Source organism: Ricinus communis, chromosome 10 (genome assembly GCF_019578655.1).
Source record: "Ricinus communis isolate WT05 ecotype wild-type chromosome 10, ASM1957865v1, whole genome shotgun sequence".
In the NCBI taxonomy this organism is placed as follows: Eukaryota; Viridiplantae; Streptophyta; class Magnoliopsida; order Malpighiales; family Euphorbiaceae; genus Ricinus; species Ricinus communis.
The window spans coordinates 7,030,746-7,046,574 of record NC_063265.1 but is presented as its reverse complement, the minus strand read 5'-3'; the positions used below and the strand labels follow the sequence as shown (position 1 = coordinate 7,046,574).

Sequence of the window (15,829 nt, the reverse complement as noted above, 5' to 3'; positions counted from 1 at the left end):
ATTCTATCCTTCACCCGGAAAATCCGATTTTTTCGTGTCTTTCCTTTTCTTGCTCTCTTTAATAGCATCTCTCTTTATATGCTCACACTCTAAATCAGTGCTGTGATGTACACGCGTTGTTGCGATTGTAATACATAATTGAAAGCCAAAACACACTATGAGCCCTTTAACTTTTCAATAAATCCATAAATTTATATCTATTCTTTTAAGCTCTTATATTTTTACTGGGTTACGTTTTATGATTTGTTATATTAAATCCTTATATTTTTATTTTTATCATCAAAAAGAGCTACTGGATATTTAGTAAAAGAAATAATAAAAGTATAAGGGTCAATAAAATTAATAAAATAAAATTAAAAACGTTAAGGGGTTGAAATTGCATTTTGCCTAACTGAAAGGATAGATGTAAGTGATAGCGAGTACAGGTTGGCTTGTGCGGAGCAGAAACCGATACTTTAAGGCCTACCTTTTCTTCACTCGCCACTTTTTTTGTGATATTGTTGTGTTTGTTTTGAGAGAGAGAGAGAGAGAGAAGGAGCAAGAAAAGTCAGTATAGAATATTGGGACTGTCATTAAAAAAATAAAGTAAAGAAAGAGATTAATTATGTGTCATTATCGGGGCCGGCTTTGTCTGTTACTAAAATAATAATGTTGGTCAGTTTTGGTATATATCCCTGTGTCAATATTATATGGACCAAAATAATTTCATTTCCAAATTATTTTAAATCTATATGTCCAGCAACAAAATTATTTCATTTTTAGCACTGATATCCTGTTAATGTTTCTTTATTTCTGATGAGTATTTAAGGAATTTTTATTTTTATTTTTTTCCTTAAAATTTTTCTTTTATCTGTAATAGTAATTTCTGTTAAGTGTAATTATACGGACTTTCCTATAATATTTATAAAGTCATAATTAGTCTGGACTGGAATTAAGTATGTCATTGCAGCATCCATATCTGGATCAAATAAAGAATTCCAACTAAAATAAAAATATAAACGTTCTTAAAAAATATTATTAAAAAATTATAACCATTTTTTTATTACTATTTTAATGTCCCATATAATTCTGTGTGTTTGGTGATGTGATAAGATTCCATCGATTTAATAAGTGCTTACTATCAAGTATTAGCATAGGATTCATTGTTTTGGTTGGATTATGCAAGTGGGTCGAGTTTTGCATGTAATGATGTTCATTCATGACCATCTTTTATTTAACATAGGCATCTTTGAATAACTATATTATGCTCATAATTAATATTATATAACAATAATAGAAAACTGTATGCTTTTTGGTTTTTGTTAACCCTTGTAGGATTACAATCTGACTCTTGATTTGATTATTGGCAAGTGAAAATCAGGACTAAGTTTTGTAAGAATAAATGGCTTATTCATATTCCTTTTTTGTTCTCATATGAGTGTATAAATGTGCGAATATTGAAATAAAATATGAACACAATCATCCCAGCCTCAAATTCTCCACCATTTTGCCCTGCCACTAACCTTGATCCTACTTTTCCCACCTAACCCTAATCCAAGTCTATCTAGAAGAAGCCCTTGTGTTAAGACTCAGAAAGTGGGCGAGTAATTGGGTTTATTCTCCAGCAGTAAGGAAGATATATGCGTCAAATTGACAAATATTATTGACAGGGAAAACAATGATATCGTTTGGAAATCAACGGAAGCATCAAATGCAGCAGGGGGTTTACTAGTCTCATGCATTAATTCTCCTTTTGTATGCTTTGTTTTGTGCGGAGGTAATTACTATTGGAAGGTTGCTAGATATCATTTTCTTCTAGGTTGCAAGGAAATCTTAAATATGGGTTACATTTTTGTATTGGACATCATATTCTTCCAAGAAAATCTTTTAACATGTTTCAGAAATCTTAAAAAATATTTTTTATTATTTTTTATTTTCTTATTTTTAAAAAAATTATATTTAATTGAGTTTTCTATTTCGAAAAGAATTTTCAATCTATTTCTCTTTATTTATCTTCCTACTTAGAAATGAAACTTTTTTCATTTAATTAGATTTCCTAATTTAAGAAGAATTTTTAACTTTTTTTCTTATTTATTTCACTAACTATTTATAGATGATTACCAACCTTTTCCTCCTATATAATTTTTTTAATATTGCTAATTTTTAATTGTTTTATATTTAAAATTTTTAAAAATAATTATATTTAAAAGTTTCTATATATACATATCTCGTTTTATATATCATTCTTTTCTTGGTATATAAATAGCTATATTTAAAATTAAGTTAATATTTTAGTGAAATAATCATGCAAATAAGACATAAAATACTTTTTATATAATATTTATTATAAGTAACATGAGTAATTATGCAAATTATCTAATTTGTACTTCACTTAATTATTAATATATATGAATTATTTTATATAAATTTTACTAATAATATTGATGATAATAAAAATGGTAATGGAATAGAAAATTTAGAATAGCAATTTATTGTTTTAGTATTTTAAATTTTCATAAATAATCTTATCTAAATTTTAGTTAAAAACATTTATATATATATATATATATATATATATATATATATATATATATATATATATGTTTTAATGTTTCCCTAGTATTTAATTTTTTTAGCTTTTCTTAAAAGATTTTTCATATATCATATATTGTAGCATGTAGAGTTTTTCATTTTCATTTTCGTGCAATTTAGATTTTGTTTCAAATGTGCAATAGTAACCATTTATAAACCAACGATTAAATTAGATAGAAATGCCTTCTGGTTGGAACTTAATTTTGGAGATCCATTATTTCTTCCCCCGGGCTCCTTATGGGAGAATTTAAACGAAATACTAAATACAATTTCAGGCCCTTTCTCTTACTTAGCTAATTTAACCCTTAATGACTTTGTTAATTAACGTAGTTTGTTTGACCTGCCACTAATTGACAGGAAACAGACTTGAAGGCGCAAGTAGAATTAATCAGGCCTTGGTTAATTCGTCATGGCTCCTTAGGTTTACGTCTCTAAAATTGGGGGCTCAATCTGAGACCACCCACCTTTGCTCATTTAAGCCAACCTTGTAAACTAGGGTCCCAAGCCAAGTTCTTAGGCTGTTGGCTGTCCTATCTTAGGTTCGGAGATTTAATTTGCATTTAGTTTAGTTTTGATCACAAATTTATAATATTTTTTACTTTAATCATTCAGTTTTTATTGTATTTCAATTTCGTCATTTCATAAATAAGAAATTAATAATAATATATGTAATTTTCTTATTAAAAATTTAATTAAATTATAGTCAAAATTAAATTAAATAATTAATATAAAATAATTAAAATTTCTAAATTAAAATAAAACTGAATATAAAATCTAATAACCTTCTATTTTATTATCTCACATTTAAAAGAACCTGTGTGGGTCTTGAGAATGGGGAGCCTTGAATTTGGAAATCTTTACATAGAACAACACCTCTTTTTGTATGAAAGTCAATAGTTATTAGAATCCCTTATTGTTGCTTTGGTCTTGATTAAGGCAAAACTGTCAGTCGAAGACAGACTTAATAGAGTTTCAACACTGATGGAAAATGTATTGTAAAATCTTTCTGCCAATGTTGACCTCCACTTTATGTTGGCCTAAAAAATATAGAAATCTTTATCTGGCCAGGTCTTCTAGGCAAAATAAAGGAATTTTAGATGCAGTTTCCCTTTCTACAATCCTAATTCAAAAGATATTTGCCCTTACTAATGTTATATTTTCAATATTACGAGGGTGTTTGATTCTCGGAACCATTATAGATTGTATCATTTTTATTTTATAGTTTTTTTTCGGCTGATAGCTGATTTGATTTTTTTTATTTGTTTGGACACTATTATTTTTATTTAAGCTTATTAATAATAACTTACTCTTATATAATTAAATTTTTATATTTTAAAATAAATTATTATTATTTTAAAATTATTCTTAATAGTTAAGTAATTATAATATTTAAAATTATGGTATTTAAAATTTAAATTTTTTATTAGTGGAATTTAAATTTAAATTTCTACTTTTAAATAATATTTATAAATATTTTTATTTAATAATAAATACAATTGAGTTAAAAAAATTAACTATAAATTTTTTAATAATTATAAATTATTTTTATTAATTTATTTTATTAAATATAATATATTAAAATAAAATATATTTAATAATAAATTATATTTTCAATGGCCATTTAACATATTAACAATAACTGCTGATAAAATTTTATCAAACGGTTTAATTTATCAGTCATTAACTACCAGCTACCAGCTATTAGCCACCAGCTACTAGCTATCAGCCACTATCTACCTATTGCATTGATCAGATGAACCAAAAGCTCTATATATATTGAGTCTTTTTATTTCAATTCATTACATTGTATACTCCCATTGACCATTTTTCCAAAAATCAAATCTAAAATTAATTTCTTTAACTAAATTAAGATAAAATATTTAATTGATGACTTTATTAAAAATTAATATCGTACAAATATTTTTATCAAGTTAGGATGGATTTATTTTTATTTCTTGCCTCAACGTATAATTTTTATTTAAAAATAAACAGAAAGTACAACTTCTTTTCTTAAAATCTTATTTGTTTGAAAATATTTTGTATAAACTAATTTTAGATATTATAATTGAAAAATTTTCTTAAGGCTTTAAAGCTCCAGTATATGAAAAAAAAAAAATTCCGGAATAATATGGACAAATGGTTTTTTTTCTCAAGTTTAAATTAATTTATATAAAACATTTTTAAACTTAAATAATATTTGAGATAAAAGTATTTAGGTAGTTTTATTTATTAAATAATATGAATAAGTTGAATTAAGAATTAACAATAAATTTATCTTAATTCGATAAAAAACCATTTAAAGTGACTTTGATACTTTATTAAAATTCTCAAAGTATATCAAATAAATGTATTATCCTAATCTGATAAAAAGATTATTTGAATGAATTTAATTGTATAAAAAATTTAATGATCAAACAGAAGTTTTAGTTTTTAAAATTGGTCAATTAATTAGTCGATTTTAGTGAACATAGACGGAAAAGAATTTAGTTTAATGAAATCGCATAATTTGAAAAAGACATGAGTACTGGTATAATATGCCAAAATATTAATCCAACCTTAAATTATTAAAAAATGAGGAAAATACTTTTTTTTTTAAGAAATTAATGTGATTTGTGAAGTATAAATTGCGGAGCGTCCTGACGGAAAATAAATTGCAGATGCTCTGGACATATAATTATATATATGAAACTAAATAAAATTTATGATTATAAAGATATTATAACTTAATAAAAATTTGAGTGCTAATTTTTTTTTAGACTTAATATTTAATTTTATAAATAAAATACATAAATCAGAGATAAATAATATCTTATCATATTATATAAATAGAATTGATAAAATAATAATACTATAGTGAGATATAAAATATCATATAATATATATTTTAAAATTATATATACAAATATTACTATATAGATGATATTTTTTAAAATAGAATTTAAAAAACATATAATTTATTATAATAAAAAATTTATTTTTATTTATAACTGACTCAAATTGAGAATATATTTTTATCAGTATATAAATGTTATTCATATATAGTATCGAAGGTTTTACTGAATTAATATAATATTTAAAATCATTAATGTTTAACAACAATAATATTTTTGTTCCAAACCGAGTGGGTTTACGGTTTTATTATTTTTTATTTGTAATCATCTAAAGCGATTGATGTGGTCTTTTAAAATTGGTGCTTGAAAATAAATAGTAGTCTATTGAAGTATTAGATCAAAACATTATAAAAAGAAAAGAGAAAGAAGAAAAGAAAAAGATTATTCACAAGACATGAAAATAACAGACGTGTTATCTTCTTGCTACGGACCCAGCTTATGTAAACAAATGTTTATCCAAAGTTATAGTAATGATAACTAAAGATGCATAATGCAATTAAAAATGAATAAAGAATCAAATACTATTTAGAACTTCTACTTCAAATTAAATATGTCCAATTTAATTATTTTAATAAATAAATTTAAATTATTTATTTTTAAAATTAAATAAATTTAAATTTTAATTAAAAATTATAAAATTAATGGCAACAATATTGACGATAGTTTAATAAAATGATAGTGGTTTAAAATAATAATTAGTAATTTTAATTTTTAATGAAACAAAAAATATTTTAATAATTTGTAATCTATTTAATATTTAAAATAATTAAAATTAAATTTATTTGATACTCCTTTACAAGTTGGAAGGTATTTTATATTTTTATCCAATTAACAATTAATGGTCTGCTACGAAGACTTTTCTTTTTTCTTTGGTAAGAAAAGATACTATTGAGGACCTGATAGAGATGGGAACCAAAAGAGATAGTGCCATGTATTTTCTAAATTAATAGTCCACCACCCAAAAATATTGAAAGGGATGGAAAGTAGAAGAGTGGTTGCAAGAGTATACACATGGCTTGACCTTTTTTTTTTTTTTTTTTTACAATATATTGCCATTGATTAAAATCTCAAGCATATGTAATCCCACTTAATTTATCATTATTGGCATACTTTATTGATATTATTAGTCTATTTGTACATTGCATCACCTTTAATTATTAATTATAGACACTATTTTCATTAAGAAATTGAAAGTCTATTTTTTAAGTATAATAACAATTTAATAAATGACATAATCAATAGTCTCATATCAAATACAAATTTATAGATTTTCTTCCTAAAACAGTTTCTCATATTTTAGATTCTTAATTGCCTTCTTTTTAATATGAATAATTAATATATTAATTATATTATCAATTAATAACAAAGAAATAATTGATATACTATTTAAAGATTGTTAATTATTAAGTTAATATGTCAATTATTTACATAAATAAAATATAATAAATATGTTAGTTTTAAGAAATTATTTTGTATACCATTTTATTGTACATCAATGGAATTGTTATATGTTAATAAAATAATTTGGCGCATTTGATATAAAATACAATGGTTAAATTCACTTCACACATTTACTTTTCTAATTTTCTAATAAATTGATTATGCAACCTGTAAAGAGCGAAAGTTAATGCTGAGATGAAAAGAATAGAACCCACTCGATTGCTGATTTGTAATAAAAATTGATGACTCAATATGCCTGTAAGCCTTTGTTCTATTTCCTCCAACCAATCTAAAAATAAAAGAAATTTGTAATATATATATATATATATTTATTCTTTCTAAAATTACTGATAAATCAATCAATAAAAATGTAATAATTAATGAATAAACAATTAATTTAGTATATGGATGATGTAATAAATTAAGTTTTTTTTAATAATTTTTACTAAAATTGAAGGAGCTGTGAGAAAATTTAGGAAGAAAAAGTTTAGCAAAGGCATAATGTGGCAGCCTTTGGAAATTCTGATATAATTTGTGTGGATGTTAGTATAGCAGTTTATTTATTTAAACAAACTTGTTCAGTTCACAAGGTTAGTTATAAGATTATATATATATATATTTTTTTTAATTCACAAAATGAGCCAATGTTTTTGCTACAACTTGTATCTTTTAAGCATTCTATTTAACCAGCAACAGCAACTTCTAAGTTTAAAACAGAACATACGTTTATTACTTTAAATTACATATCTGTAATTAGAATCAATTTAGCATATATGAACTCAACTACAATCCACAAAATAAGATCTACACCCAAGTGACTAACACTGATTACATCAATTTAGTATCCATCTGCAAACACTAACTATTACCGATAGCATCCCGTTTCTACTGTTAGCACCAGTAGCACCTTTCCACAATTACACCCCATTTTCAGTGTTGGTTTGGTAATTTGTATAAATAATCAAAATTAATAAGCAGCCCCATTGCCCACAACCAACTTTTCATTCTCTTCTCCTGTTGTACGCCAGCTTCTATATTTTTTATCCTTTTCAATGACTAGATATTTTGATATAAAAATAAAAATATATAAAATTTTTATTTTTAACAAAGAATAATTGTGTTAACAAAATAATAAATTATAATTCTGCAGACACACACTTCACTCGATGACACTAGTGTACATATATTAACTTCTAATATGTCTTTTATTTGAATATTTGATTTAATTTTTTTAATTATTTTTATAAAGAAAGAACTTAACATTCATACTACCACTTTCAGAAATGATTACTTTCCTAAAAATATTAGTATCTATTTATTAAAACTAATTAATATATAATAAATAAATATTTAATATTGATTTAAAAAATAATCTGATCTAAAATGCTAAAGGCAAGTCAAACATTTTCCCATCATCATTTTTGATACGGCCAAGCAGATGCCATGGAAATACAATCATTCTCCATTCACTGCCAAATTCCAAAAGCAATTTCCTTTTATAATTGACCTTTCTCTTTTCTTTTTCCCCTCTCAATTATTATTTAGGTTTAAAATGCTAAAGGCACCAAATTGATCAGAGCAAAGATAATTTGTTATCTTTTTATATTTTATTAAACTAGAATTTATCAGGAAAAGATAAATAATATATATGCTATTCTATTCTTTTAATTTATTGGTTTTCTTTTTTTGCACTTACCTCTTATTTATTACATACACGTCTTTTAATACTAATTTCAGAGAGAATAAAAAGTTAAATTAAATATTAACTTAAGCTAAATATTCTCTGTAATCTTGACTTAAATTCATTGGGTATATATAATCTTCACATTTTTTTCTTTTAAGAAATAAAAACTCATTATTTGTTGCATATGATATGAGAATCCATGACTTTCTGTTGAATATATATAATAACAAAGCCAACTTTAAACTTTTCTTTTCTTTTTCCTTTTTTTACAGCAAAAATCTAAATACCTAAGCTCAGCATTGGAACGTTTGGCGTGTGACTTTTTTAACTTTAATCATTCGAATAAATTTAATTTAAATATCACAAGTTATATTTTTGGATATTATAACTTATAATATCTCAGTCCAAATCACTCATAGTACTCAAATTGATTATATAAATTCCATCAAAGAAAATTGATTATGTAAATTTGATATTTATTTCTAGTATTAGACTTAAACAATTGAATAAAATTCATTTTTATTCACTAATAAGCCTTAATATATATATATATATATATATTAAGATTTGAGCTGCTTCATCATTGACTTCTTTTTTACCCAATCAATAACTTGACTTTTTAAATTGAAATATGAAATTTATGCGACTAATAATTTGAAATCTGTTAAAAACCTATCTAATTAACAAGTCATGAGACAAAATTATAAAATAAAACTATTTAATTAATAATATGTTTTGACTATAAATTTGTTTTACTAAGAATAAAATATCCCCATATATTTATATTAAATACTCACGGTCACTTTCTTATTGTGTATGAGAGACTTAGAGAAACATAAGAAATTTATATTTGTTTTATAAGTAACATTAAATAAAATTTTTTAGTGGGTAGTAACAGAAGAAAGTTAAATAAGGAGGGGAATTGCCACTTTATCTAGTTATTAAAATACCTAAATTGTGATAATAAAAGAAGTAAAATCTGTACTTAAATACCCCCAAAAGTCCCTCTATTTCTTTTTCTTTTTCTTTCTATATAACAGTAAAGATACCCCTAATGGATGAATTCGATTTAGCACTACTCTTTAAGAGGTTTAACTTTTCTTTTTATTGCATATGCATGCATATAAAATCAATTGTATCAATGATTGCACCTGGCCAAAAGCTGTTGGGCAGTTGACAAGTACCATAATTGATAATCCTGCAAGAAAGCTTTAAATGAGATAAATGTAGAAGCACGGAGGTGCCCATCCATCTCCACACGCGTTTGAAACTAATAAAACTCTACTCCTGCCTCCTCAAAATTATCGAGGACAACAAAGGATGGCCCAGGGACTTGATTCTTGTACTTAGTTCTGGCATGGAATTTTAGTCTTGCATCAATCTTATATATTGGAATATCACCCACTAAAATTTAGTGGACTATAACTTATATTTTGGAATATGATAAAAGGACCAAACAAGAAAACAACAACAATCATAATAATCCTAGTTAACATTTCATGTCAACATCAAAAGAGATAATGGTTTTGATAAGGGAAACAGCATAAGAACAGAATCACATTCCTTGGTCATTCCATGAGATTATCCAAAACATATGTTCCATAGGGAAAGGTTTTTATTTCTTTCTATACATTACGTTTTTTTTTTTACTTGAAAAGGTAATACAGTAAACTTACTATTTAATCAGCACCTCTTCGATCCTCATTGATCTCATCAAGAATCACCACAAGGGCGACAACGAAAGCATAGTCGACGTTGGGATACACAGTCACACCAAAATTGTCTGCATCGAATACAACAGTTTGAAGAGTGTGTTTCCGATGCATCTGCAGTACCATTAATAATATCCGTTAACATGATTTCAACTATTTTAGTATCATCAGAGCATATATAAATATATAAAAGAGGGCAGAAAAATGGGCTTAGAGATTAGAGATTACTTGTGCAATTATGGTATTGGTTTGGCCAAGATATATGGTACAGGATCTCTCCAACCAGCTGCCTCTGACTTTGAAATCAGGGACATCTTCTGCTGTATTAGCGGCTAAGCATACATCTAATTCTGTCTTGAATTGGATTATAGATGACTTCTTGACACTGAACAATAAATCTTGGTCATTTGTGCTTTCTCCTCTGAAAACCTTCCATCTCCTATGTGCAGTCATTATCTGAAAAGAGCATGCATATACACATCATCGACTGAAATCTTGGCAGGCTAATTTTTTCCATTAGAATATTTGTCCCAGTTTACTTCATTAAACATGGTATAAATTATTGTGTAGAATATCATTTGTGAATTATTTTTTTTGCATACTTTGCAAACCAAAGGTTAGATTAGATGAATGGTAACGGGCCTGACCAAAAGTAGGTCCAATTGAATGCTTGAATCAAATGTCCCATAAAGTCATAAAGACTCATAACTAGGGTCGTAAGGTACCATGAAATTTTGACTTCAGCAAGTGATTACGTACATGGCATATCAAACTATGGCAGCCTCTTGCTCCCTCAATAAATTCGAGATTTTTTATGGGTGCAAAAGGAGAAGTTTCTAAACAAATTTTCCCCCCAATAAAGTCATTAAGACCTGAGGTAATCTCAAATGGCAGATCTTAAATTACTCTGCTCATTTTTTTTTTCCTTTAAATGTGTTTGGGATAATTCTACGTGCATAATGACTAATCTACTTTCTTTGATGAGGCCAAGCGGACGCATTGTAGAAGAAAAGAAGGAAATGGCTTGATTACTCCCAACCGTTCGATAGTAGTTTATAATTGGAGAGGAAGAGTAATACAACCCTTTGAGAAAGCTTAGTTTGGTTAAGAAAATTCATTATTAAAATCTATTAAAAAACTCCTTTTTTTTTAAGGAGAAGGTGATACGATGGAAGTGACCCACCTTCTACATGATTTTAAAACCTATCTGTTCAAATGCCTAAACAAGCTATTTATAATATCCCTAAAATGTTAACATCCTTGGTTTACTAAAAAAATCCAATTGAAAATAGAGAATTAAAACTATTACAATATCGATCTTTTACCATTTCAGCTGATTTTGTAAGCTATTTACAACCAGACTCAATAACCTTAAAAAAGAAAGTGAATAGAACTGTGCCATAAATTTTCCTTATTATCAGAAATTAAATCTGAAAAATAGAAATAGAATAAAAAAGCCAACAAAAAAGAAGAAGAAAGGAAACAGATCTAATCTATGAAAAACAAAACATACCTTCTGTTGGAAAGTGGCAATGACATTACCAGCAATGTCAAGCAAATGACGACGATCACGAATGCTTAGGAGTTTACTTTTAACCCTAAAAATAAGGGTTCCGTTCATATCAGTGACACCAAAATTGCTCTCTCCAAAAGACATGAGCTTGGTGGCTACTTTCAGGTCAACCGGATATTGTGCCAAAAACTGTGGTCCGATCACGACAACCGGCGTCTGCAGTGGCTGGAATGTTGTCATTGCTGGAATCGGATTGCTTGGTTGTCCCGCCATAATTGATTGCACAACGTACTAAAAACTTAAAAAGAAGATAAGATTAGATTGGAATATTTTTAGATGTAAATTGGGTTTATATATAGAGCGGTGGTTGGGCGTGTTTGGTTGTTTCTCAGAGGGCACATGCATTCAATTAATTAATTTATTCATTCATAAAAGGAAAATAAAATATGAAGCAGGCGCGTAACGACTTTGCAATGGTTGTATATATTAAATGGAGATTCTTGTACACGCGGCGCAAAGACAGGAGGATACGGCGGAGTGTCTTGTGTCGCCATCATAAAAAATACGAAAATATTTATCTATATAGGTTTCTGTTTTCTTGCAAAGGAATACATGTAATTCTAATGTTAACTTATGACATCTTTTGTTGAAATTCATAAAGGATATTATTTTATTTAAATAAATATGAGAAAAAAAGTAAAAAAAATTTAATAAAGTTAAAATAAATATTTTGGTGTTATAGAATATATTGCTTACTAATATGTAATTTATTTAAAAAATTTATTTATTTTTTTAGAATCTAGTATAGCTAAAACTAATTTCACACAAATTTTATATATGGAAACTAAATTAATCTTTTCTCCATTTAATGTATATAAATTTAAAATACAAAAATAAATTCTATAAATTTTATGGATTTCAACCAAACACTACATTACATTTTTAACCACCGAGAACCAGATCATATAAAATTTTATCCGCTTTGGCCCCCCACTGATCTCACGGTTTTATCCCTTTAACGGGTTCGAGAACTTTTCAAGAAGTCACCCATCCTAAAAATTTCACGAACTAAGCACGTTTAACTTTGGAGTTCCTACAACTACAGCTCCCGCCCATTTCGATTCATGTACCCATGTACCTTAGAGTGCTGCCATCCTAAAAGCCTACCAGAAGCCATTCCTTGTCCATGCATCCTATTCTTACCTCGGCGTCCACTTTCTGCCCTTATCGAACCGCTTCTCTAGGCCAGACTGTCACATGCCCACCAGCTTTCGCCTGGTTCATCATCGAATCATATATTTACTAGAGGGGTCCTGCTCTAATACCATTTGTAACGACCTGGAAGCATATCATATGAGATATTATCCGCTTTGGTCCCCCACTGGCCTCAGTGTTTTGTCCCTTTGGTAGGTTCGAGAACTTTCTAGGAGGTCACCCATTCTGAAAATTTCACGAACCAAGCACGTTTAACTTTGGAGTTCCTAGAACTTCACAGCTAAACAATCAAAAGACACCTCATGTGATCAGTTCCAACTCTCTATATATATGTTATCAACCATTCCCCGCCCATTTTGATGTGCAATTCATTTCATTCATTTACCCCCGTACCTTAGAGTGCTGCTATTCTAGAAGCCTGCCAGAAGCTGTTCTTTGTCCAGGCATCCTATCCTTGCTCTGGCGTCCATTTTCTCCTCATCGAACCGCTTCTCTAGGCCACGCTGTCACAAAATTGATTGGGATTTGGGGTGCTCAGCTAATGAATCTGATTTACAAATTTTGGTCAATACTCGAATACTACAACTCTATTATTATTATTATTATTATTATTATTATTATTATTGAACTGATAGTATTTTTAATTTTTAATTTAATTTAATAAATATTTAAATTCTATAATATCTTTAGTTTTTAATTTAATTTAATAGATATATAAATTTTATTTTTTAATAAATATTCAAAAGCCTATTTTGAGTGTATAGCAATATGTTAAACAAAGCTGGGTCAATAACGGTTTAGACATCGCAAATAAACAAATTGATATATTAAAAATTAAGTTACTAAGATTATCAAAATTTGATGAGTTGAAATATGAATTTTCCCAGAAAAGAAAAAGGTTAACTCATAAGTGAGTTTTATTAAGTTAATTATAATTTTACTAATGAAATAAAATTGATACGAATAGTAAACTGAAATTTTTTAAGAAAATTAAAAGAGTAAATTTTAGAAGAAAAATAGATGAATAAAAGAGCGCACGAGGAAATAGAGAAGGAAAGATAAAGGGAAATTAAAAAATAATAATTTAATAAGAAAATAATTAATTTTCTTTTAGTTACAAATCAGGAAAGATGAAGTAAGATTTGAAATCTTGTTCTAATTGAGAAATACGACTAAAGCTATTGATTCTAATAATTACTTATTGAATATTATAATATTAGCTAAAGATTATATCATAAAAATCAACAAATCAGATAGGAGTGAATTGTCAAGTTCAATATTTAAATTGTTTTAAGAATTTATTTAGATGTAATGAGCTCCTTCTTTTTACCTTTACCACAAGTTATTTAGTGGAGAGAAAAGCTGTGTGTGCTCTTTCTTATCTCGCAATATATGCTCCCCTTCCCAATCCCCTAAATCTTATAAAGTAATTAATTTATAACATCAGTGATCAATAAAAAGGTATTTATCTTCTTCTCATTGGCCCGTTTAAAGTGGGTTTATATATTTTCATTATCATCACTAAATTGAAGTATTAACATTACTTTATTCATTGTTACCATATAAGAAGTATAATCTTTATAAATTGAAATATCTTTTTCCAGATAATATATAATTACTATTATTTTAGTAATACGAGTGTTATTCATAATAAAATATCTTATTTCTTTAATGACTATTTCAACCTTCTCTCCAAAATAACCCTTTTGACCTCACTTACTCTTAATTCCAAAACCCTCTTCAACAAGTCATTTCTTCCTCTGATGATGATGGTGGTGGTCGGGCCCTGATTCCAACTGATTCACTGTGATTTGGACTTCCAAAAGTCACAATGGTGTCTCTTACTTTTGCCGATAATGACAGTTTTAAAGGAAGAATTACAGTTGGTATCTTTCATTTTTTTTCAGCCAGTTTAATCCTATGTTTAATTTAAATTTATAAAAAAATATGAAAAAAATAAAATTAAAATAAATATTTTAGTATTATAAAATATATTGAACGCGACATTTCTTTAGCTCGCTGAAACGCGCTTCACTTTAAACTTAAGAAAGAGACTTTCTCTTGGTGATCGATTATTGGCAACGACAAATAGGCGTAATTAAAATATTGCTTACTAATATGACATTTATTTAAAAATTCTATATATTATATTAGAATTTAATTTAGCTATAACTAATTCTACATAAATTTAATTATATAGAATATTAAATTAATTTTCACTCCATTTAAAGCATTTAAATTTTAAATTTATAAATAAATTTCATAAATTTTATAAATTTTAACAAAATACTGTATAAATGGTATATAGATTACTGAGTTAACCTCTCCATTTCAAGAGTTTCATCCTCACAAATTTTACTCCAAACTCATATAGTTGGTGATTTAATGGGGCTAGATAAGCCACTAATAGAAAATTTACAGAGCAAATAATGACAAGATTGGAGCGAATTGGACCTAAGAATATAGTTCTCAATTTAAATTAGGAAAAAATGACCCCTTACTCGATTATTATCTTAAAAAATTGTAAATAAAAAATATATTTACAACTTAAATTAGAAAAAATGAAATAATAACATATTTTCCAACTATCACTGGCACACTATTTTTTAAGTTTAAATTTCTATGGATGTATCTCAGGTGATTTCTACTAAAACTATGACCTACTGCTATTAGTTATAGGTTTTGGCCCCTCAACAAATTTTTATTGCTCCACCTTGCTTGAGTAGAGCATGTAAGCTTATGAAGGAAATTCTCATCTCATATTTATTTCTTTTATTTTAAAGAGTATAATTTTTATAATAAA

General features: G+C 26.7%; 1 protein-coding gene across 2 annotated transcripts; it reads right to left on the bottom strand.

Moving 5' to 3' along the window:
* Positions 1-7,493: 7,493 nt before the first annotated feature.
* Positions 7,494-12,201, bottom strand: LOC8284737 (protein LURP-one-related 15). 2 transcript variants are annotated; one of them, XM_048380267.1, is made up of 4 exons: positions 11,812-12,201; positions 10,527-10,754; positions 10,263-10,412; positions 7,494-9,938 (listed from the first exon to the last, which is right to left on the bottom strand). In XM_048380267.1, the coding sequence occupies exons 1-3, from the start codon at positions 12,082-12,084 to the stop codon at positions 10,266-10,268; spliced, it is 648 nt and encodes a 215-aa protein (XP_048236224.1). In that variant the 5' UTR covers positions 12,085-12,201; the 3' UTR covers positions 7,494-9,938; positions 10,263-10,265. The 2 variants fall into 2 exon arrangements, with proteins under 2 accessions (XP_048236224.1, XP_015583625.2); XM_015728139.3 differs by lacking the exon at positions 7,494-9,938 and having other exon boundaries at positions 10,133-10,412.
* Positions 12,202-15,829: the final 3,628 nt, after the last annotated feature.

Excerpts from the sequence above, each read along its gene's own strand:
- LOC8284737 (XM_048380267.1), bottom strand. The coding sequence starts at position 12,084 with ATGGCGGGACAACCAAGCAATCCGATTCCAGCAATGACAACATTCCAG. Across the intron at positions 10,755-11,811 it reads TTGCCACTTTCCAACAGAAG|ATAATGACTGCACATAGGAG; the intron begins GTATGTTTTGTT and ends TGCTCTTTTCAG. Across the intron at positions 10,413-10,526 it reads CCAATACCATAATTGCACAA|ATGCATCGGAAACACACTCT; the intron begins GTAATCTCTAAT and ends ATGGTACTGCAG.